Raw genomic sequence first — 25,172 nt, 5'->3', positions numbered from 1 at the left:
ACGCAACAGTTTCGGGTTCAGAGCCAGAGGCTACAGATTTGCTACACCTATTGTGGATTGGATCTTAGTCCCGGAGACCTTTAGGTTTTCGCTTTCAATCCAAAAGTATGACATATTTTCAACCAAAAGCGTTTCATCGACTTTAATCCTTAAGCCTTGGGCGAGCTTGCCAGATGCCGGCTGTTAAGACTGCGAAGGGCAACGCTTTGTGTGCCAGAGACAATAGGACTTGGAAGAAAAGGTTAAAGGGCCTACTACACCCATTGTGTGTGGATCGGGACTTACTAGTCTTCTCTGGGAAGGAAGCTACTTCCCGGCTCGGTTGTACCCGCAAGATGCCGGACATTCTGCGAGTTACAACTGGCGCTATCGACTACTCCGTTCGGGTAACACACTAATGACTATGTACAGATACTCGATCTTGAGATTAACGGTACGCGAATGCAACGCTCTCGCGAGAGAACTCTCTTCTCTCTTCTCATCGCGCGTGCGGCGATATGTATGTATGTAGAGAGAGAAAGAGAGAAAGAGACAGAGAGAAGATATATGTATATATCGGTGACGGAAGAGATCGGTAACTATTTAGTAAGAGACGTGCGCACAGTATCAGTTAGTGTGAAAGCGTCGGCAGGTGCTAACTATGGAAGATAAAGCTAAATATAAATGAGGGCACCAAAAAACAGATTTTGCTACCTTACTGATTTCTTCGAGAGACAGAGAGACAGTGAGAGAGAGAGAGAGAGAGAGAGAGAGAGAGAGAGAGAGAGAGAAAGAGAGAAATAGAGAGAGAGAGAGAGAGAGAGAGAGAGAGAGAGAGAGAGATGGAGAGAAAGAAAGAGAGAGAAAGAAAGAGAACCGGATAGTGTGATCCGCATTTTACGTGAAGTCTTTACATTTGTCTTCTTTTTTCTTTCGTTCTTATGTTATTTTTACTAAACTTGATTCAAGTTACGTTACCTGCTTTGCTCGACACGTACGCCTGTCCCGCCAGATTCTGCGCCCGCCTCGCAGCCTCTTCGGTCACGTCTGAAAGGTCACAGGGTCGCGAATTGAGTTTACATCGAGTATCGACAAGTCGTACATTGAAAGCAATGATTCAACAAAGATTAGATGAATGATGTTTTTCCCTGCATGGCATACCTCGGTTCATGCTTCGCTAGTGTTGTAGGTACTCCTGTTAATTCAATGAGACATATTACCGCATAATCGTATAACACGTGATCTCTATAAATGTTATGCTATAAACGAAAGAGAGATATATGGTTATAGCGAAATTATATATATATATATATACGTATGCATGTGTTTTTTCTTTTTTTCTTTATCTTTTCGTATATATTTATGATGATTGTAAAATAAGGCTCTGGCGTTTTCTCGATATGTGTATACACAGTGCCAAGAAAATTATCCATGTGAAGTGGTGAGTGACGTTTATATAAAAAACTAGCGCAAAAAACCTGGAATCATGCATCAGAGACGGGTGTGTTATCGACAGAACTAATGTTAAGACCGGAAAACTGAAAATAAGTACAGCAAATAAGTAAACCTAGTGCACAGGTATATCGTTTGTGCGTCTTGCGCTCACGTAGCGAGCGAGATAGACAGACAGACAGACAGGTAGGTCAAATTAGATGTCTCTTTGAATTTTCATACTGTTCCAAGTTGTTCCTGATCTTTTCGTCCCGGTTGAACAATATACCCGTCCAACGCAACACGGTAACACAACGCAACACAAAGAAAACTCCGAAAACAATAGGTCAACTAAACTAACTAAAACAGTAAGTGACGTAATTGAAACTAACTAAAACAGGAACAAGCGGTAGAGTATGAATCTCGAGTGTTCGTTGCTCCCCGATCGGCACGAGGAGTCGCAGGGACTGACATTAGTGAACTAGAAAATGATCGATCGAGATTAGAAGAGTGTGTTAGGCTTTCATTAACGAGGTGACAAAGATGCAAATGAAACTCTTTTATCTCTCTGATGTCACGAGAACAACTAGTCAAAAAGAAAACTGAAAACGTTACAGAGAAGCGTCAACTTATTCATTAATTATGTTACACACAGCTGGTATATGTAATATATATATATGTATATATATATATAGAGAGAGAGAGAGAGATATGGATAACGCAATTATTGCAAGATACCTTCGGTTCTACTGTCACTGAACTCGGCGAGACCGGGTGGTGGTGGGGTCGTTCGCACAGACTTTGTCACGACTGTGGTGACGGTGTGCCGTGTGTGAGGCTCGGGGTGCCCTACCATAGATACTGCCTCTAACCTACTCGAACCCGAAGCCGAACCCGAACCCGACCCTGAATCGTCCGACGCGGTGGCCAACGTGTGACCGCCGGCCCCGGTCCCGATATCCTTAGCCGGACTAATCTTTTGTGGAATGCGAGAGACTCTCTTAACCCTAACTGATTCGGATAAATGCTCGACGTCGGCGGGGGCCGACTTCTCCAGCCTGGCGGCCTCGGAGTCGCGGCCGACTATATCCTGAACGCGCTCGGACGCCGACGCGACCTCGCGGTGACCACCTACGCGCGCGTCTGTCAGCGTTGACGACGACGACGACGACGACGACGTCGACAAGGATCTCGCGCTCTCGAGCTTGGGGACTCTCGGGGAGACCTTCCTCTTGGCGTCTTTCACAGCGCCGTTGGACTTGTCCTTCGCGTCGCTCTTAGCCGGCTTCGCCGCGACTCTTTCTTTCGCGCGAGCCTCTTCCGCGATCGCTTCCTGCTTCGTCTCCTGCAAGAAGTCTCGCATGTCGTCAGTGGCGCCCTCTACTGCGTGTTTGGCGCTCTTCACTACGCCCGATAGGAAGCCTCCGGCCTTTTGTTTCGCCTTCTTCGTCTCCTTCACGCTCTTGTCCTTGGCGGCCTCCGCACCGTCGGCGACGGCTATTAATTTCTCCTTGACGACTTTCGCGTCGTCCTTCACTTCGCTTACGACAGCGTCCTTGGCGCGTTTAGCCTTCTGCGCCGCGTCTTCACCGCTGGACTTGGCTTTCTCGACCGCTATCTTTGTGACGTGCGTAATCTCTTCGACTACTTTACCGGTCTTCTCCTTGGCGTCCTTCGTTTGCCCGAGCTCCTGCAGTCTCGCCGTCGCGGCCTCTCTAGCGAGAGCCTCATCAATGGCTGCTTCTTGTCTCGTCATCTCCAAGAAATCCTTCAAGTCGCCGGTAAGGTCTTGTTTCGCCTGCTGCGCACCTTGGACTACCCCAGTTAGGAAATCCGAGCTCTTATCCTTCGTCTTCTTGGCGTCTTTCGCCAGCTGGTCCTTGGCCGCTTTGGCACCGTCCGCAACGGCTTCAGCGCTCGTCGCTAACTTGTCCTTCACTGCCTTCGTGTCTTCCTCGAACTTCTTGCCCAGACTCTCCTTGGCGTCCTTGATATCATGCGCGACCTCTGTCGCTTTGATTTCTACTTTTTCACCAGCTTTCTGGGTTTCGCTTGCCAGTTTCTGCACCGTGGCCTTCGTCGCGTCCGCGGCTTTTCCCGCTTCTTTGGCCATCTTGTTTTTCATCTCTTTCGTATCGGCGACCACGCTATCCTTCTTGTCCTTCAGTTCCTTCAATCCGGCTGCCGCTGCCTCCTTGGCACGAGCTTCCTCCAATTCAGCTTCATGTTTCGTTTCGTCCAGGAACTCCTTGACGTCGTCTTTGGCACTCTCGACAGCGTGTTTCGCGCCCTTGACTATGCCTGACAAGAAGCCAGAGCCTTTTTCTTTAGCCTTCTTTGCTTCCTTAGTCGCTTTATCCTTGGCTGCGTCCGCACCGTCGGCTACGGCTTCGACACCAGCCGCCATCTTGCTTTTTACTATCTTCGCGTCGTCCTGAATCTCCTTGACTGCTGCGTCCTTAGCGTCAGCGGTACCCTGTGCGATGTCGTGTGCCGTGGACTCTAGCTTCTCACCGACTGTCTTGGCACCTGAAGTCATCTTGTCCTTAGCTGCCTTGGCCGCTCCAGCGGCCTTGTCCAAATCCTCGGACACCTTCTCGGTGACTTTATCTTTCGTGTCCTTTGCAGCTGTTACAGTCTTCTCTTTGGCATCCTTCACTCCAGCGACAGTTCGATCGGCTGCGTCCTTAACGCCACTGATAACAGCGTCCTTTTTATGCTCCAGCTCTTTCAGACTGGCCGCTGCAGCCTCCTTGGCACTAGCTTCCTCCAATTCAGCTTCGTGCTTTGTCTCGTCCAGGAAATCCTTGACGTCGCCTTTGGCGCTCTCGACGGCATGTTTCGCGCCCTTGACTATGCCCGACAGGAAGCCAGAACCCTTTTCCTTAGCCTTCTTCGCTTCTTTAGATGCCTTGTCTTTGACTGCTTCCGCACCGTCAGCTACTGCTGCGGACCCAGCTGCCAGTTTGTCCTTCACCACTTTCGTATCTTTTTTAACTTCTTTCACCGCTGCATCTTTGAGATCCTTAGCACCTTGCGCAACTTCCGCCGCAGCAGTGCCGATTTTTTCGCCAATTTTCTTCGATTCCTCCGTCACTTTCTCACCAGCTGCTTTGGTAGTATCGGTGACCTTCTGAGTGTCCTTCGATACTTCTTCCGCGACTTTGTCCTTCTTCTCCTTCACAGCAGCTACTGTCTTATCCTTAGCATCCTTCATGTCAGCCGCGACTATCTCTGCGGCTTCTTGAGCTCCGCTTACGGCAGCGTCTTTTTTATCTTTCAAGTCCTTGAGACCAGCTGCTGCCTTTTCTTTGATGTGCTGCTCTTCCAGTTGAGTTTCTTTCTTCGTTTCATCCAAGAACTCCTTCACATCGTCGGCTGCTTCTTCCACGGTATGTTTCGTACCTTTGAATATGCCAGACAGGAAACCGGCTCCTTTCTCCTTAGCCTTCTTCACTTCCTTCGTTGTCTTGTCTTTGGCAGCTTCAGCACTGTCGGCCACGGCACCGACTCCGGCTGCCAACGTATCTTTCGCCAATTTGGCATCTTCCTTCACTTCCTTAATCGCTGCATCCTTGGTGTCTTTGGATCCCTGCGCTACATCCGCGGCAGTTACGCTGATCTTCTCGCCGATCTTTCTCGTTTCCTCTGCTACTTTTTCGCTAGCCGCCTTCGTGGTGTCGGCAACCTTCTGGGTGTCTTTCGCCACACTCTCCACGACCTTGTCCTTCTTCTCTTTGACAGCAGAAACCGTTTGATCCTTTGCATCTTTCACGTCAGTAATAACTTTGTCTGCCGACTCTTGGACTCCACTAACAACCGCATCCTTTTTATCCTTCAAGTCCTTGAGACCAGCAGCGGCTCTTTCCTTGGCCCGTTGTTCTTCTGCCTGAGCTTCTTTCTTCGTTTCCTCCAAAAACTCCTTCATGTCGTCGGTTGCATCATCTACGGCATGTTTTGCGCCTTTAAAGATACCTGACAAGAAGCCAGATCCCTTTTCCTTAGCCTTCTTCGTTTCCTTGCTAGCTTTATCCTTAGCAGTGTGGGCGCCTTCGGCTACTGCTTCAGCACCGGCTGCTACTTTGTCTTTCACCATCTTTGCATCGTCTTGAACTTCCTTGACAGCTGCGTCTTTGACATCCACGACTCCTTGAGCCACGTCGCGTGCTGTTGAGTCGATCTTTTCACCAACCTCTTTCGTTTCTGATGCCACTTTGGCCTTGGCAGCTTTCATAGCATCAGAAGCTTTGTCGATGTCCTCCGACACTTTCTCTGCGATCTTATCCTTTGTGTCTTTCACAGCTGCTACGGTCTTATCCTTGGCATCCTTTACGCTAGCAACAGCTCGATCAGCTGTATCTTTTACACCACTCACCACGGTATCCTTCTTGTGTTCCAGGTTTTTCAAGCCTTCCGCCGCTGCCTCCTTCGCACGTTCTTGCTCCAACGTCGCGTCCCTGCGCATTTCGTCTAAGAATTTGTTCACATCGTCAGTCGCACTCTCGGCACTCTGCTTTGCACCTTTGAACATGCCCGAAAGGAAACCGCTACCCTTGTCCTTGGCCTTCTTCGCTTCCTTGGCGACCTTGTCCTTGGCCGTTTCCGCCTTGTCGGCGACAACCTCCGCCCCAGCTGTTAACTTCTCCTTTCCTGCCTGCGCGTCCTCCTTCACCTTCTTTGCAATCGCATCCTTAGTATCCTTAGCATCTTCCACGAAATCTCGTCCGGCTGACTTTGTCTTCTCGCCGGCTTCCTTCACATCGGCCGCCAGCTTGCCACTCACGTCTTTCACGCCTTCGGAAGCCTTATGGACACCATCAGATAATTTTTCTGCCACCTTATCCGATGCGTCCTTCACAGCTGTTTTAGCGTCGTCTTTCGCCTCCTTCATGCTGTCGATTGCACTGTCTTTCTTGTCCTTCAAATCTTCCAAGCCAGATTCTGCCATTTTTTTCACGCGTTCACCTTCGGAAGCCGCTTCCTTCTTCACGTCGTCAACGAGATCCTTCGTGTCGTCAACTATCTCATCAGCGGTGTGCTTCGCGCCTTTGAAGATGCTCGAGAAGAAACCACTTCCTTTCTCTTTGGCTTTCTTCGCTTTATCTTTTACATCTTCCGCGGTTTCTGCGACAGCCTCAGAGCTAGCAGCCAATTTCTCCTTCGCCAATTTGGTGTCTTCCTTCACTTCCTTTACCGCCGTATCCTTGGCGTCCTTGACTCCCTGAGTAACGTCTGCAGCTGCGGCTCCTATTCTCTCACTGACTTTCTTCGTCTCCGTTGACACTTTCTCACCTGCTGCTTTCGTAATATCGGCAACCTTCTGGGCATCTTCGGAAACTTCCTCAACAACTTTATCCTTCTTCTCCTTAATAGTGGAAACTGTTTTGCTTTTTGCATCCTTTACATCAGCAGCTGCCTTCTCTACAGACTCTTGAACTCCGGCGACGGCAGCGTCCTTTTTATCCTTTAAATCCTTGACACCTGTGGCAACCTTTTCTTTTGCCCGCTGTTCCTCCAATTGAGCTTCCTTCTTAGTTTCGTCCAGGAATTCCTTCATGTCATCAGCCGCATCTTCAACTGCATGCTTGGCTCCCTTGAAGATTCCGGAGAAGAAACCACTAGTCTTCTCCTTGGCTTTTTTCGCTTCCTTGCTGGCCTTATCCTTAGTAGCCTCTGCGGACTCCGCGACAGCCTCAGCGCCAGCTGCCAATTTCTCTTTTGCCAATTTCGCATCTTCCTTCACCTCCTTCACTGCTGCATCCTTGGTGTCCTTAGCGCCTTGCGCAACATCAGCTGCGGCTGATCCTACTTTCTCAGCGATCTTCTTCGTCTCGATCGCCACTTTTTCACCAGCCGCTTTAGTAGTGTCAGCAATCTTCTGGGTATCCTTCGAAATTTCCTCCACGACTTTGTCCTTTTTATCTTTTACAGCAGATACCGTTTTGTCCTTGGCGTCTTTCACATCAGCTGCAACTTTTTCTGCAGCTTCGTGAGTTCCGCTAACGACAGCATCTTTCTTATCCTTTAAATCCTTAAGACCCGCAGCGGCCTTTTCTTTAGCACGCTCTTCTTCCAAAGCAGCTTCCTTCTTACTCTCGTCCACAAATTCCTTCATGTCATCAACCGCATCTTCAACAGCATGCTTGGCTCCTTTGAAGATTCCGGAAAAGAAACCACTGGTCTTCTCTTTAGCTTTCTTGGCTTCCTTCGTCGCCTTATCCTTCGCTCCATCAGCTGTTTCTGCAACAGCCTCAGCGCCTGCTGACAATTTCTCCTTCGCCGATTTTGCATCGTCCTTCACCTCTTTAACTGCTGCGTCCTTGGTATCCTTAGCGCCCTGCACTACATCAGCGGCAGTTGCGCTAATTTTTTCACTAATCTTCTTCGTTTCTTCCACCATTTTCTCACTAGCTGCCTTTGTGGTGTCGGCGACTTTCTGGGCATCCTTTGACACCTCCTCTGCAATTTTGTCTTTCTTGTCTTTAACAGCGGAAACTGTCTTGTCCTTAGCATCCTTGGTACCTGCAACAGCTTTGTCTGCTGCTTCTTGTACTCCACTCACAATAGCATCCTTCTTATCCTTCATATCTTTGAGTCCAGCAGCAGCCTTTTCCTTGGCACGTTCTTCTTCCAGTTGAGCTTCCTTTTTTGTCTCATCCAAAAATTCCTTGACATCGTCGGTTGCGTCTTCTACGGTGTGTTTCGCGCCTTTGAATATCCCGGAGAAGAACCCACTGGTCTTCTCTTTAGCTTTCTTGGCTTCCTTGCTCGCCTTATCTTTTGTTGCCTCCGCTGTTTCTGCAACAGCCTCAGCACCTGCAGCTAATTTCTCTTTCGCCAATTCCGTATCACCTTTCACCTCTTTAACTGCTGCGTCCTTAGTGTCCTTAACACCTTGCACGACGCCTGCTGCAGCTGATCCAATTTTTTCTCCGGCCTTTTTCGTTTCTGTTGCAATTTTCTCTCCGGTTGCCTTCGTAGTATCGGCAACCTTTTGGGCGTCCTTGGAAATTTCTTCCACAATTTTGTCCTTTTTGTCTTTCATAGCAGATACTGTTTTATCCTTCGCATCTTTCATTTCGATAGCGGCTTTATCAGCGGTCTCCTGTACTCCGCTCACAACAGCATCTTTTTTATCCTTTAGATCTTTGAGACCAGCAGTGGCTTTTTTCTTGGCACGTTCTTCCTCCATTGCAGCTTCTTTCTTAGTCTCATCTAGAAATTCCTTCACATCGTCGGATACTTCTTCTGCGGAGTGTTTTGCGCTCTTGAATATTCCTGAAAGAAAGCCACTACCCTTCTCCTTAGCCTTCTTCGCTTCTTTCGTTGCTTTATCCTTCGTAGCTACAGCGCTGTCTACCACTGCATCGCCACCTGCTTTGATTTTGTCTTTCGTTGTTTTTGCGTCCTCTTTCAATTCTTTCGTTATGCCATCCTTAGTTTCCGCAATACCTTGCGCGATATCGCTAGCAAGTTGTTTGGTATCAGCTACTGCTTTTTCTCCTGTCGCTTTGGTTGCATCAGCAGCTTTGCTGATTTTCTCGGCTATCTTTTCAGTTGTAAGATCCTTCGCCTCTTTCACATCAGCAACAGCACTATCTTTCTTGCGCTCCAGGTCCTTCAGTTCAGCTTCCGCTGCCTCTTTGACGCGCGCTTGTTCCAATGCAGCTTCCTTTTTGGTCTCTTCCAAGAATTCCTTCACGTCCTCCGCAGTGCTATCTACGGAGTGCTTGGATCCTTTGAATATCCCTGAGAGAAAACCACTAGTCTTTTCTTTGGCCTTTTTCGCTTCCTTAGCTGTCTTGTCCTTGGCAGCTTCCGCTGTGTCCGCGACGGACTCAACTCCGGCGGCCAATTTCTCCTTCGCCACTTTGGCGTCTTGTTTCGCTTCCGCGACGACCGAATCCTTGGCGTCTTTCACACCGCGGCCTACGTCAGCCGCTGTGGTTTCCGCTTTGTAACCGATTTCCTTTACTTTCGTGGTTACATCATCGCCGGCTGCCTTCAAGGTGACCGTCACTTTTTCCGCGTCCTTAGCGACTGTGTCCACGATCTTATCCTTCGTCTCTTTCGCGGCTGAAACTGTCTTGTCCTTGGCGTCTTTTGCACCCTCAGCTGCTTTATCCACGATGTCCTTGGCACTGTCTACTACAGTGTCTTTTTTACGCTTCAAATCCTCTAATCCTTCAGCTGCTTCCTTCTTTGCGTCGACCGCATGTTCCTTGATGTCTTCACTTACGTCCTCCGCAGCGTGTTTCGCGCCCTTGAAGATGCCGGAAAAGAAGCCAGAACCTTTCTCTTTGGCTTTCTTCGCCTTATCTTTGGCAGTATCCGCGGCATCAGCCACGACATCAGCGCCAGCCGTCAATTTTTCCTTCGCTAGTTTCGCATCCTCTTTGATCTCTTTAACAGCTGCTTCCTTAGTGTCTTTGACTCCTTGCGCTACATCCGCAGCAGTCGAGATTACCTTCTCGCCAGCTGCTTTCGTGACGTCGGCTGCCTTCTCAGCACCCTTAGAGACTTCCTCCGCAATCTTGTCTTTTTTATCTTTGACAGCAGCAGCTGTTTTATCCTTGGCGTCTTTTACATCAGCGGCAACCTTATCACCGGCTTCTTGGACTCCACTTACGACAGCATCCTTTTTATCCTTCAAGTTCGTGACTCCAGTAGCAACCTTTTCTTTTGCCCGCTGTTCCTCCAATTGAGCTTCCTTCTTAGTCTCGTCCAGGAATTCCTTCATGTCATCAGTCGCATCTTCAACTGCATGCTTGGCTCCCTTGAAGATTCCGGAGAAGAAACCACTAGTCTTCTCCTTGGCTTTTTTCGCTTCCTTGCTGGCCTTATCCTTAGTAGCCTCTGCGGATTCCGCGACAGCCTCAGCGCCTGCTGCCAATTTCTCTTTTGCCAATTTCGCATCTTCCTTCACCTCCTTCATTGCTGCATCCTTGGTGTCCTTTGCGCCTTGCGCAACATCAGCTGCGGCTGATCCTACTTTCTCAGCGATCTTCTTCGTCTCGATCGCCACTTTTTCACCAGCCGCTTTACTAGTGTCAGCAATCTTCTGGGTATCCTTCGAAATTTCCTCCACAACTTTGTCCTTTTTATCTTTTACGGCAGATACCGTTTTGTCCTTGGCGTCTTTCACATCAGCTGCAACTTTTTCTGCAGCTTCGTGAGTTCCGCTAACGACAGCATCTTTCTTATCCTTTAAATCCTTAAGACCCGCAGCGGCCTTTTCTTTAGCACGCTCTTCTTCCAAAGCAGCTTCCTTCTTACTCTCGTCCACGAATTCCTTCATATCATCAACCGCATCTTCAACAGCATGCTTGGTTCCCTTGAAGATTCCGGAAAAGAAACCACTGGTCTTCTCTTTAGCTTTCTTGGCTTCCTTCGTCGCCTTATCCTTCGCTCCATCAGCTGTTCCTGCGACAGCCTCAGCGCCTGCTGACAATTTCTCCTTCGCCAATTTTGCATCGTCTTTTATCTCTTTAACTGCTGCGTCCTTGGTATCCTTAGCGCCCTTTCCTACATCAGCAGCAGTAGCGCTGATTTTTTCACTAATCTTCTTCGTTTCCTCCGCCACTTTCTCACCAGCAGCCTTTGTGGTGTCGGTGACTTTCTGGGCATCTTTTGACACCTCCTCTGCAATTTTGTCTTTCTTATCTTTAACAGCGGAAACTGTTTTGTCCTTGGCATCCTTGGCACCAGCAACAGCTTTGTCTGCTGCTTCTTGTACCCCACTCACAACAGCATCCTTCTTATCCTTCAAGTCTTTGAGTCCAGCAGCGGCCTTTTCCTTGGCACGTTCTTCTTCCAACTGAGCTTCCTTCTTTGTCTCATCCAAAAACTCCTTGACATCATCGGTTGCGTCTTCTACGGTATGTTTCGCGCCTTTAAATATCCCAGAGAAGAACCCACTGGTTTTCTCTTTAGCTTTCTTGGCTTCCTTGCTCGCTTTGTCTTTTGCTGCTTCCGCTGTTTCTGCGACAGCCTCAGCGCCTGCGACTAATTTCTCTTTCGCCAATTTCGCATCGTCTTTCACTTCTTTAACTGCTGCGTCCTTGGTATCCTTAGCACCCTTCGCTACATCAGCAGCAGTGGCGCTGATTTTCTCACCAATTTTCTTCGTTTCCTCCGCCACTTTTTCACCAGCTGCTTTGGTAGTATCGGTGACTTTCTGAGTGTCCTTCGATATTTCTTCCGCGACTTTGCCCTTCTTCTCCTTCAAAGCAGCTACTGTCTTATCCTTAGCATCTTTCACGTCAACTGCAACTTTCCCTACAGCTTCTTGAGTTCCGCTTACAACAGTCTCTTTCTTATCCTTCAAGTCTTTGAGACCTGCCGCAGCTTTTTCTTTAGTACGTTCTTCTTCTAATTGAGCTTCCTTCTTTGTTTCATCCAAGAACTCTTTAACGTCGTCTGTAGCGTCTTCCACAGCGTGTTTCGCGCCTTTAAATATCCCGGAGAAGAATCCGCTGGTCTTCTCTTTAGCTTTCTTCGCTTCCTTGCTCGCCTTATCCTTCGCACTCTCTGCACTTTCCGCAACGGCTTCTGCGCCCGCTTCTAGCTTCTCCTTCGCCAATTTCGCATCGTCCTTCACCTCTTTAACTGCTGCGTCCTTGGTATCCTTAGCACCCTTTGCTACAGCAACAGCAGTGGCGCTGATTTTTTCACCAATTTTCTTCGTTTCCTCCGTCACTTTCTCACCAGCTGCTTTGGTAGTATCGGTGACTTTCTGAGTGTCCTTCGATACTTCTTCCGCGACTTTGTCCTTCTTCTCCTTCAGAGCAGCTACTGTCTTATCCTTAGCATCTTTCACGTCAGCCGCGACTTTCTCTGCTGCTTCTTGAGCTCCGCTTACCGCAGCGTCTTTCTTATCCTTCAAGTCCTTGAGACCAGCTGCTGCCTTCTCTTTGGCGCGCTTTTCTTCTATTTGAGCCTCCTTCTTCGTTTCATCCAAAAACTCCTTCACGTCGTCTGTTACATCCTCCGTGGCGTGTTTCGCACCTTTGAATATACCCGAGAAGAATCCGCTGCCCTTTTCTTTCGCTTTCTTCGCCTCCTTGGCGGCTTTGTCTTTCGCAGCCGCTGCGGCGTCCGCAGAGGCCTCAGCGGCGGAGGATAACTTCTCCTTAGCGATCTTCGCATCCTCTTTTGCCTCCGCAGTGACTGCTTCTTTGATATCTTTGCTAGCTTGAGCAACGTCCTTTGCGGTCGCTCCCACTTTTTCGCTGACTTTCTTCGCGTCTGCAGTCGCTTGGTCAGCGGCAGCTTTCGCGAGGTCCGCCGCCTTCTCCGCGTCCTTCGACACTTTTTCCACGGCCTTCTCCTTCTTCTCCTTCACTGTCGATACTGTCTTGTCCTTGACATCCTTGGCGTCCGCCGCTGCCTTGTCAACGGCCTCTTTCGCGCCAGTCACCATGGCATCTTTCTTCTGCTCCAATTCTTTCACGCCAGCGGCTGTCGCTTCTTTCGCTCGTGCCTCCTCCAGAGCGGCTTCTTTCTTCGTCTCGTCCAAGAACTCTTTTACGTCGTCCGTCGCGTCCTCAATGGCGTGTTTCGTGCCCTTGAAGATGCCCGACAAGAAGCCCGCGCCCTTCTCCTTCGCTTTCTTCGCCTCCTTCGTTGTCTTGTCTTTAGCTGCTTCGGCGGCGTCGACCGCGTCTGACGTCTTTTCGTCCATTTTCCTGGCAAGCGCGTCTTTGCCATCCTTCATGGCTTTCCCGACATCATCTACAGCAACAGCAACGTGCTGTTCAAACTTTTTCGCGTCCTTGGTCGATTTGTCGTCCGTCGGTTTGCCGGTGGCAAGCGCCATGTTGCGCGAGTCTTCCAGGAACTTCGCCGTTACCTCTCGCATGTCCTCCTGGCCGCTGTCCGGTAACTCCAGCGACGGGGTCTTCTCTTTGGACCTGCTTCTGGAGCTTCTCGCCTGCTTGGGGCTTCGGAATATACCGAAGATGCCGCTTCCCTTCTCCTTCTCAGTAGCCTCGTCCTCGCAGGTGCTGGTCTTCTTCAGCTCCTCTTGCATGATTTGCTCCAGGGCGGTCTTAACGAGCGCAGACACCTCTTGCTCCAGTATCTTTTCTTCAGACGGTTGCTGCATGCTGTCCGCCATCTGTCTGGTGTCCTCCAGTACTTTCGCGAAGTTCGCCAAGCGAACCTCCTCGTCCCCACTGTCGAAGGAGGTCTCCTTCGACGAACTCTGCTCACGGGACCTGCTGCGCTTCTTGCTCTTCAGCTTCGGGCTCTTAAACATGCCGAAGAAGCCGCCGCTCTTCTCTTTGCCGACTTCATCGGCAGCCTCCTCCTCGGGCACTTTCGGTTCCGTGCTTTCGGGTTTCACCTCCGAGACGACCTTCTCGGCATCTGCTTTGGCGTCTACTTTCTGATCCTTTTCCTTGTCGATGTCTGCCTTCCCGTTCATCTCCTCGCGAATTACGATCCTCTCGATCGTCGTCTTCGTTTGCATCACGTCATAGGACTTACCGGTCTTGTCGGCCGGCGTGTCGGCGTCGTAGAACGTGGCCGAGGTGAAGGTGCGCACCTCTTCCTGCGGAGTGACTTTGGTGCCATCAGTTTTGTACGCAACCGGGACGACGCTGACGTCGGCGATCTTCCGTGTGTCGTCCAACAACTTTTCCGTGACGACCCGGATCTCCTCATCGCCGCTGTCGAAGGACGTCTCCTTTGACTTGCCGAGCCGCTTCTCTCGAGATTTCGGGCTCTTGAAGATGCCAAAGAAGCCGCTCTTCTCCTTTGCCTCCTCGTCCTTTTCGTCGTCCTTGCCGCGCGGTTGCTCGTCTGTGATCGACGTGACGACCTTGCTCTTCGCATCTTCGACGGCCTTCGTGCCGTTCTTCACGGCTTTCTCCACCTGCTTCTCGACAGTCGCGCTCGGCAGGGTCACATCGGTGACCTTGGCCGTCTCGTCCTTCGCCTTCTCGCGCAGCTGCTGTTCCAGCTGCTCTTCGGTCTCCTTCACGAGCGCCGCCAGCTTCTTCTTCTCCTTCTTTGCGATCTGCTCCGCAGTCTCTTTCGGCTTCTCCACGTGGATCACGGGGATCACCGTCCCGTCGGCGGTCTCATCCTTCTTGGTTTTGCTCTTGAACAGACTCGAGAAGAAGCCGGCTTTGTCTTTGCCGTCGTCATCGCCGCTGCTTTCGACGGTCTCGGTCTTCGTCTCTTCTTTCACGGCGTCCTCCGCTTTACTGGGACCTTCGTAGAGCGCGTGCATGCCCGCAGCGACTCGCCTGGAGTCATCGAGAAACTCCATGGTGGCCGACTTCACGTCGGGCGCGACCATGATTTCCGGAAGCACGCTATCGAAACGAGAATCCGCGATCTTGTCGGCAGGCTGCTCCGCCAGCTGTTCAGGAGCCTTTATCGCGCCGGTCTTTGCTTCTTCGTCGCTGCTGTCGAAGGACGTATCCTTCGAGCCCTTCTTGCCCTTCTTCAGTTTCCCGCCCTTGAAGATACCTGAGAATATTCCGCTGCCTCTGTCCTTTGACTTTTTCGTCTCCTCCTCCGTTTTCTCTTCCGCGCTGCCTGCAGGATGTTGCGCGTTGTAAACGTCTTCGTAAGCAGATGCTTTCACCTGCTTGGTATCCTTATCCTTATCCTTCTCCTTGTCTTTCTCTTTATCCTTATCCTTTTTCTTGTCTTTATCCGCAGGAGCTTTCGCGTCCGGCTTTTTCTGCTCGACTCGTGCAGCCTCCACCTTCTCTTTCTCCTTTTTCTTGTCCTTATCCACAGGAGCTTTCACGTCCGATTTCTTCTGATCGTCCTTCGCCGGTTTCTGCGCGAGCGACGCGGGAGCCGACGACTTCTCGTCGACCTCTTTGCCCTCCTTCGAGAGTTTCTCCTTCTCGCTAACGGCGTCCTTTCTATCGGGGGAAACTATCACGCTGCTCTCTTTCGCGATAACCTTGGCCGGCGTCTGATCGAATTGCTTGATCACCGTGGTAGTCTTCGTCGTGACCACCTTCGTCTGACCTACTTTCGGATCGTCGCTGACGGAAACTACGGTTTTCGAAGCGCTAATCTTGGGTTCCGGCTTAACGTCGCGGTACTGCCTAACCATCGGCGGCTCGATAGACGGCACTTGCTCGGCGACCGCCCTCGGAACCACACCCTTCGGCTCGTCGGTCGCCTTCGGAATTATGCCCGCCGGCTCGGCGGCGGTTCTATCTAAATGTACGTTAATTAACGTCTGTCCTACCGCACCCCGCGCCTCTTTACTGTCCCGCGCATCATCATCATATACCACCGACCACCCTTCCTTCGCTAACTTCCCCTTCTCTTTCTCAGCGTCTGCTATTACACCTGTTAATTAAGTATCATATAATTTAGGCATCTGTATACGTGGCAAAAAATAAAGAAACACATTGTGTTTTTTTTTATTGTCAATTTCGTCATCATTAGTGTAAGCTGGCTCGCTCGACATTGCTCTTTGATTGAAACTGCGGTTAGACTGTAGTGTGGTATTGTGCGTGGAGTGTATGTGCTGTGGAGCAGCCATCTTCTCACTACTAAATGTCAACTCAATATATCAATATATGCTTCCCGGATACAGATTGTACAAAGTCAATAGGTACGGCTCTCAAGAAGGAGAAGTAACATCGAGAGTACACACAGTCACGCAACGACAATTATCTCGCGGTGCAACGCGAATTCTCAAGGCACACCAATGAGGTACACCTTCGATCACATCACGCGGAACCTTTACAGTAGCTTGCAATTCCGAAACTCTGTAGTTCACCGGCAGTATCTCGATTAGTATCGTATATATCAAACTGTGACCATTAAAGTATGAATGAATGTTGAAGATGTCGAAAAAAAAAGTGAGGCTGTTAGAGAGAATAAATAGCGGCAATATAAGTAATGTGTTTGATCAAACGTGAATAATGTAATATTAAAGATCCACAAAGAGAAAAAAGAAACGGGAAATTCTTCGTTACTGTCTCGCAAGAGAACTTCGCACTCGATTACTCTCCGTTAGTGATATGCGATATTTACTTTCTTATTTTACTCCATTTTATTTTATTTTTTAGTTAAGTCGTTTCTAATCTATCTAGCTGTTGCGAAAGGAAACAATTCTGATGGCCTACACACGGCAACGTCTAGTGATCTCTCTGTTTGCACATTCTTTTTCTTTTCTTTCTTTCTAACGACAGCTGCTCCGTGCGCGCACACAATTAGGCCACACATATTGGCCGTTCATGCAACGCCAAATAATTGCAGCGAAAACCCTGCTGAAACAAATTAATCGAAAGTGTCGGCAGAATGATGGGATATTAGTGGGACATGAGAGGGTATGAGAGAGAGAGAGAGAGAGAGAGAGAGAGAGAGAGAGAGAGAGAGAGAGATTAAATGAGAGATATGAAAATTAATGTACAGTATACAGTAAAGGTAAAGAGAGCTGCTCGACAGGCGAAATATAAATAATCCGTTACATATTAAAATCAAAGCAAGCTGATTGAACAAATTGAAGAGAAATCCGCAGACGGTTCGGCCTCCAGAACCTGTGAGTGGAAGTAAAAAGATGACGCAGAGGTAAACAAATGTTTTAGTGTGCTCACGCACGCCGAAACGTACGTCCGTTCGTTGCAAGCCGAGATGATATGGATTTTTTGGCTCTTATTTATCTTTTTCTTTTTTTTTTTTGATTATTGCGAGTTTGCACAGACGTGAATCGTGTCCAGAATCATTGTGCCACTATGCAACAACAATAGCAACGACGAGACAACAACAATTCTCTATTCCGCACTAGGATCAGGCTCGACCGCACGCGATGATCCGCCTGAAATGAAACATCGTGCGCATCGTCGACCCGACATACTTACATGAAAAGCAAAGAAACTTTCTTGCGCTTCTTTCAATGAACGACGAGCTATTCAAGAGCTTTACGTTAAGCAGACATAACGCGACTGCGTCGTTGAATTCAACGCTCGCGACGGGTCGGCATCGGTACGTCTTTCCAAAAGTCTTCACATTCTCTAGACTGTTCTTCGAGAGATCATCGACGAGATCGCTAAACAATCGATTCGCGCCGGCACGTGCCGATTCGTTCCCAACACGGCGGCATTCGCTGTTTCTCAAACAGTTACGTAAGTAATCATCTCTAACAGTGAATGAATCAGTACGTTGCTCGATATCAAGAGAAGGCAACAACAACGCGAACAATTGCACGAGATTTCTCGAGAGAAACCTGTACATCAAGCTTCGCAGATGCAGCAGTCCCACTCCCTAGCGCGGTGACATTGGAGATCCTCGATCAGGCTTGTCATATCTAAATATTCGTGAGTCATAATCCTGTCGAATAATAATAATCGACTGATTAAATAATAAAAGGGATTTTTCCTCCTTTTTTTTTCTCTCTTATTATTTTCCTTTCCTTTTTCTCTTTCTTTCTTTTTTTCTTTTTTTTCTTATTTTATCTTTTTTCCCTTTATTATATGAGAACCTTCTTACTTGTTATACTATTGTCTCAACTACTGTACACCGGTCAGACCCATATATTATTAGTAAATAAATAAATAAATAAATAAATGAATGCCCGTTACTCGCCTCTCAGGCTGATGCGGAAATTCCCGCGTAATCAACTTCGAGTTCTTAATTATCGACAAAGCAGCTATTTTCCACAAAGCTTGAGACAAGTGATCTGTGATTTTAATCAGAGAAGTGCCATTACGCGCGGTCGATGAAACAGCGCTCATACCACGCTCGGGGGCACGACTGATCGAGGATGAGTAACCGATTAATAATCAGCAGTCTCAATGCGTGTTCGGATATTTAAATAAGACGCGCCTGAGCGGAAATGTCAAGTGTCACTGTGCCAAGGAATGGGACTGCACACGTGAAGCCCAGTGCACAATCCCGAAGTACCCGCCCGAGAGATCTATCGAAGGCGGCGCGGAAAAAGCACGAGTAGAGCCTCATAACTATGAACACGATATCACCGAGGGAGGGAGGGGTGTGAATAATCGTCTGCGATTATATAGCGAGTCCTAGGTGGTAGCGGCGCCGGCGAAACGTCGACGGCTGGTTAATACGAGTCAACAAATCGATCTCCTGCGTAGGCTGAAGCGTGCGCCCGCAGCATTATATAAATGTTCGGTCATGCTGCCGAAAACTCGGCGAAACAAAGGCGTAGTAGCCCCGTGTTCTGCTTGATTATTATTATTAATATTATTATTATTATTATTATTAACTTCATCATCGTCACTATTATGATTGCGATGATGACGATGATTATAATTATTATTACGAATATTAAGATATTATTTGGTTTTATACTTTGGCGAGACGTAGTAGCTCCGCGCTTAGAATCGATTAACGGCTGCCTGCTCTGCCAGCAGAATGAAGCACGGCCCCTCAACCCACCATTCCATTGTCGCGTAAGCACACTCGTGTCACTTACCAGAGACTATCTTGTTGGCGTCGGCGATCACTTTCTGCCGTTTTTTCTCCGGATCGTCCAGTTCGTCGCGCGACTTTTTGCTCATCGTGTCGGCCACGTGACACTTGTGCGTAAGGTAATCGGCCATCATGTCGCCGAGCTCTTTCTCGTCGCTCGCGTATTTGTCTTTGATAGGGGTCGAGGTTCCGTTGAATACAGTGCCGTTTGTGATTGTGACGTGCTGTTTGGCTGTGAAGTGCGTAAGAAAATGCATAAACGACCAGTGACGGTATACACGAAACAGAAAACGGTAAAATATTGCTGACGACGAAGATAACGAGGACGACGATGACGATGACGGTCGTGATGAGAGATGCGAGACAACGGATTCGTATCGTATGGAATGTAAGACGAATGCGAGAGGGGAAAAGTGTGGCCGTTGTGTAAAAATATCGTACACCAAGCATTGACTAATGTGTTTTTCTAGGTACAAGCGCGAGCAAAGGTGCACGTCTTTCGTGTAAGTGTGTATGTGTGTGTGTGTGTGTGTGTGTCCATATAATTTGCCTACTGATATATAGCGCGTCGTATGACTTGACGTGTAGCAATCATTCAAATAATGCGAGCCGCGACGTTCCCATCGCGAAGAAACGCGACAGTAACAGTACACGGCGGAGAGAAAATGTAATTTTGAAAGGCACCCGTTCGGCTCTCCGACGGTGTGTAATGTAATATATAAGAGCGCAATGTAAGAGCGAGTAATGTAAAAGAATAGTCAATCGACATGGAGCCACGTAGCCGTTATACTTACTTCGTTTGTCGTGTACGCTGCCGGTGATACTGAGATCCTCGACCGATTCAGAGTCCTGGAACAAAGCGAGTCGGAAATTACACGAGAATCTTACGCTCGTGGAAATGCAGTTATTCGAGCAAATTGCTGCTGCGCATTAAAGGGAGAGGAGATGGAGCGCCTTCTGACTCGCTTAACGGCCGCATAAAAAAGCTATCGTGAGAAAACGCGCAGAGATGAATCGTATCTTTTTAATTTTATGCTCAGCGTGTACTTCAGTATGTTGTATCTCTTCAAGGCCAACCAGGAGCCAATTAGTCAAGAAGGAAATTTACTTCCAGGCACTTTGTGGCACACAAATGTATTCGACAGGTGTTTGATTGGCCTGGTTATGTGAAATCTTCCGGATCAGCGCGAAATGCGTACCTTCATTCTGTCAGGCTCTTCATAATCAGGGTCCATCTTAGGATCCATCGTTGCATCACGACGGAGCGATGTGTTTCGCGACGGCCCCAATTCCTCCTTCAATGAGTCAAAGCCGGGCTGATCTAATCTGACTCGCGCGACAGCCTTCTCCACGTCGTCCGTCACCAACTCGACGTTGAAGATACACTTGTTCACGATATCCTCACGACCGATCTTGTTGAGCGCCTTCTCCAGCGTGTTTCCTGTAAATCGGAAAGGCAACACGACACACATTAAATCCGATGCATTTTTCGAAGCGATCTCGCGACGTTTAATGAACGTTACACAAATCACGCAAATTTTCACTCGTATCATCATCAATATTTGTATCCGCACTCGCCCAACGTACAAACCTGAAGTCACCGAGCATCGCGGCCGTGAGCAAGGACATCTCCGAAATATCAACAGCAGCTCGCTCGTGTAATGATCTTGCCTCTCGTATTCTTGATACAGAGATATGAACATTGTTCTTTTTCCTCTACTTCTACTTTTTAGTTTTCTATCTTAGATTCCAATTATAAAAGGTCTCCTATACGAGCCGCACTCTCGCGAAAGAAAAAGAAAGAAAAAGAAAAACAAACAAATCAGCGGTCACATAGAAAGTACAAGTGTTCTTGAATTCCGACGGTCACTCGGCTATCAGGCGATTTGCAAAAACCGGCTCGAGCGGAAAAGGAGCACGTCGCTACGGAGGAGGACACTTGTATCACTAATCACTTTCGCTGCTCGACCGCCGATCACGTACTATGCCACTGACTGCTTGTTATTTCTGCCGATTGCAGAAACTGCCGCGAGGCAATGCCATTAGCAGGAAGGAGAGGGAGCAAGCTGTATAGACTTATGTCAGGCATAATAATGCACAATGAGATCATCATCTACGTAGCTAGGTTGAGATTCCTCGCATGTGACTCAACTGTAGCGCGCGCGTCCGATTAATTGACCTTGCCGGTGGGACGGGTTCCTCTTTTTTTCCTTTTCGAATGTTACCGAGAGGCAATTAGCGGTCACCTCGGTCTCATTCACCGAAAGTTCGGCCGATACTTTCGCTTCGCGCTTTGGTATATACAGAGTGTCCGGTAATTCGCGCTGTGCGCTTGTTTACACGGAGCTGATCCTCGTGAAAATTCCTGCCGATCTGTTTCTCAGCAAAAATGTCAAGGAAGCTCGCGCCTTACGGCGGTTTCTCAATTTTCGTACATAACACATATTTTTCGATATTAGACCTTGGATTTTAAGATTCCGTTGAGATAAAGTCCGCTTATGGACTGATCGAAGAAAATTATTTTGTTGGAACACACCGGTTCGATATTTTTGCTAAGAGCAAAAAGTCAACTTTTCGAGGTGAAAGATATTGCATCGTGTGAAAGAGTAGAGAATTATCGGACATTCTGTATACACCGGCACAGGACGAATTACGTAATCTGCAGTGCTCACCTGTGGCTTTGTTTCCGTTGTTCTGCCAGATCTTGAACATTGCAGCGGCCTGCTGCGCGGGTTTGTCGGGGTACTCCTGCTTGATTAGAGCCACGTCGTTAGGCGGTATGTTCAACTCCTCCGCCAACTGTTCCCAATCTGTATTCAGCAGATTGGCGATGTCCGTCAGACGGATAGTCGCTCTATGGATGGCGTCTGGTCTGCCTAAAAGGGGAACATACGACGCTACGTGTGAGATAAAAATCCCTATAATGTAATCCGCTCTCAACCGCTCTCCGAAGTGTGTAGAAGGCAAACGAGAGTGTCCGACGATAGAAGATAACGCTCAGGCAATAAACGAAAGATATGGGATCACGAGATCATTGCTATTAATCAAATGAGCTCAAGTACGCATCTGTTTTGTACGTGTCTGTCGGCACGCTGTCGTCATATATGTGGAAAGAAATAGGAAAGAATAGCGTGGGAAAAGAAATAAAATATTCAGTAACTTCAGAATATAGAGTTCTGTGTGTAAATTAAAATTCTGGTCTAAATTTAGGTCAGGAAAACCGGCGGGGGTTTATTAATTATTTGCTGTTATTTGATTTTGTAATTCCCGTCTTAATAAAATCCAAGAGTGCCGAAAACTGGCACAGAGCACCGGCTACAAGATGAGTCAAGTGTCCCAGTCACTTACTTATTCCACCGTCGCGCAAGAAGCTGTAGTTCTTCGACAATTCGAGCAGGTCGAGCTCGGAGACCGCAGTATCCGGCGAGATCTTCTCCGGCAACAGGATGTTCAGCGTACAGATGGGTGTTTGTGGTAATTCACCACGTGGCACCTTGGGCTCGCTCATGAACATGATGCGACCCATCATGTCCGCGGCGTCTGGGTCCTTTATCCTCGCGGTGAACGGTACTCTGTTCTCCTTGAACGCCCTGAACGGCAGTTGAAGCTGCTCGCCGGTCTTCAGCACAGGCACGAGATTGCCCGTGAACTCCATATATTGCGTCTTCCCTTCCAAAACCTGCGATGTCAAACGAAGATTTATGACACGTCTCACGTGTCGGAGTTCACGGTCGCTTCGACAGAAAGTGTCCATACTGATCACCTTAAATGATCTATCTTGAAAATACAAATTTTTCAAAGTTATCCCTGGTACATTAAAAAAAAAAAAAAAATGTTTGAGCAAGGACATAGGAAAGTTTCTCACAGACGTGTCAATCCAGGTGGCGAAAAATTAGTCCGGGGGAAAAAATAACTGCCATTGAAGTACTGATATCAGTTATTCCCTTGTGAGTTCTCCAGACCTTGTAAGAGAACTTGGGTAAGTGTTGCGAAAAGTCTTGAATTACCTCCACATCCCTGCTCTTGGCGACTTCCGTGAAGTGCTCCTGGTGCTCCAGAGTCTTGTCCTCCTTGTCGTCCGTCATGCAGAACACGCGCAATCTCGCCTCCATCGGATCGACTCGTTTCGCAAACACCACGAACCTGCGGGAAGGAAGGAAGAGAACGCGTCAGAAGAGCCACATCATCGCTCTTACCTGCGTCTCGCACTTGCGTCCGGTAATATTGAGTTCACGTGCGCGACGCGTTACATCATCGGGGAATACGTACTTGGCCATGAACGGCACATGGGTCGCGTGCGTGTAGAGTTCCGTGGCCATTTTCGTGGCCTCGGAGATGTTGCGGCAGTCCATCAGCCAGAAGCGGGCGGAGACTGTAGTGGTGAAGGACACGCAATCTTTCACAAAAGTCAGCGGCGTCGAACCTGTGACATCCTCCCAGACTGCCCGAGTCTGACCCCCTGAACGACATACATGCCAAGTCCAATAACATTATTAAAATATGTCCGTGTTGCAAACGCGCAAATGGCAATAGTAAAACGTGTGTTTGTGTATGTGTATTTGTTTGTACATACATGTGTGTGTGTGTGTGTGTGTGTGTGTGTGTGTGGAGTACTTCGGTAATCTCGCATGACCAGAATTAAATACGAGCAATTGGCAGACGTAAATCAATGGCTGCTTTCAGTAGGAAGAATAGCTCAGTAAGCGCTTATCGCTGCGCTGCTAATTTTTCACTCAACGGTCCGTATTAATAGTTATTGCGTGTAACTTGTCCCGAGTCAGATATTCAGGTTTGAATTTTACACTCAGATCTGAATTATTTGAATTGAGAGAATTAAAAATATATACAAAAAAATATACAAAAAAATATACTGGAATAAAAGGCGATCGCTCAATAGACATGTTGGACAAACGTAAAATATTACTGTCGTTCAGCAGAAAATTTTACGGCAGCTGCTGGCAGCGCAGCGTAAAATACTTACTAAACTGCCTTTTTCTTATTAAACGTAACCAAGACTTACCGCGGAGAAAAGAGTGACGCTTGAAAAATGAATGACAATAAAATAAAGAAGGCGTCGTATTTAAGAACGGTCGATGTAACGGTGCGTTGACGACAGGTGCTTTTTATCAGTGTGTGTAATAAGTAAAAAGTAGATACGTAATCAAAAGACCGAGAATGGTAATGCTTGCAAAACGAAGAAGAAGCGCTTTTCGAATTGTGTAAAAAGCAGTGGTGAGTGACTGAATGTGAGTGTGTGTGTGTGTGTGTGTGTGTGTGTGTGTGTGTGTGTGTGTGTATGGAATAGATAATAGTTAAGCGACAAATGAAAGATAGAAGATCATGAGAGACTGTTAATCGGATTACGACGCTCAAGTATGCGTCCGTGTTTTGTCACCGGCACAATGTCGTCATGTGTGAGTGACGAGGAAAAATGTAGATTTTCACGAAAGCGATCTGAGAAGAATCGAATACACGAAGCAAGTGTATATGACACTTCGTACTCAGAGTGAAGATTTTGCACGCGTGTTGTCCCGAGAATAAGAAATTCGCTACTTTCACTGATTCAAGTAAGATTAATTCTTGTAAGAATATTCAGTGTGTATGTGTGATACACGTTACAACGACAGAAATCCCTTCGGACTGTGGATATCACAGAGGACATTATTACGACAGCCTAAGATGCACACATCTCATGAGCACAGTTTCATGTAAACGATGATTCACACTAATATACAGAGATCGAAGCGATTACCAGTCAAAACGGAATGTGCTGGAACAAAAGTCTTGGCAAGTTAACGCTCACAGTGGGCTAGGTAATAAAGAATGGTATCTACTTTAATTGATAATCCATACCTAAATGACTCAATCCTAACAATATGCAAGCATTAACAATGAATCACAACAAGATATGTATACAATAATGATACTCAACGAAATGTTTCTATGAGACATGCAGCTACCATCTCCCTTTTAAATCTCTATCCGAAGGTCCTCGGGACGTCGTCCCCGCGTCGTGACAATGCGCGCGCGCGTCTCTGTGCGTCGGAGAGAGCGATTCGTTCACAATAGGAAAAGAAAAGGAAAAAAAAAAACAAAAAGAAAAAGAAGAAAAAACCCGCGACGTATCTTTTAACACAGACAGAAACACACACACACACGTGAGGTCGAGCCCGAGGTGAGAGAACGTCACACTGGCGCGCACTACGTCGTTATCACACTGCTAGTGCAAACCACGAGGATTCATTCGTCCGTACCGCGTTCGCCGTACATACAAACACGAGTTGCAACAGTGCTCTACTACCATTTAAGCAATCACCACCACTTTCACGTGCAACGTACAATAT

General features: G+C 48.0%; 1 protein-coding gene across 22 annotated transcripts in view; it reads right to left on the bottom strand.

The window, feature by feature from the left end:
- Positions 1–25,172, bottom strand: part of LOC105189045 (ankyrin-3) — a 105,344-nt gene that overhangs the window by 11,803 nt on the left and 68,369 nt on the right. For 11 of the 22 annotated variants that reach the window (XR_003113464.1, XM_025301890.1, XM_025302185.1 and 8 more), the window contains 9 exons: positions 23,098–23,296; positions 22,836–22,971; positions 22,177–22,507; positions 21,501–21,704; positions 20,028–20,269; positions 19,623–19,677; positions 18,833–19,060; positions 2,149–15,735; positions 958–1,026 (listed from right to left, as the gene is read on the bottom strand). Coding sequence is in view for 20 of the 22 variants with exons in the window: in XM_025301890.1 (XP_025157675.1) it covers positions 958–1,026; positions 2,149–15,735; positions 18,833–19,060; positions 19,623–19,677; positions 20,028–20,269; positions 21,501–21,704; positions 22,177–22,507; positions 22,836–22,971; positions 23,098–23,296 (15,051 nt within the window). In the remaining 2 variants the exon portion in view is untranslated. Of the gene's footprint in view, positions 1–957; positions 1,027–2,148; positions 15,736–18,832; positions 19,061–19,622; positions 19,678–20,027; positions 20,270–21,500; positions 21,705–22,176; positions 22,508–22,835; positions 22,972–23,097; positions 23,297–24,643; positions 24,697–25,172 lie in introns of those variants that run through there. The other 11 variants (XM_025302002.1, XM_025302072.1, XM_025302540.1 and 8 more) reach the window with 6 other exon arrangements.

This window comes from Harpegnathos saltator, unplaced genomic scaffold, assembly GCF_003227715.2.
Source record: "Harpegnathos saltator strain DR-91 unplaced genomic scaffold, Hsal_v8.6 scaffold1, whole genome shotgun sequence".
Classification (NCBI taxonomy): Eukaryota; Metazoa; Arthropoda; class Insecta; order Hymenoptera; family Formicidae; genus Harpegnathos; species Harpegnathos saltator.
This window is presented reverse-complemented; position numbering and strand designations above follow the sequence as displayed.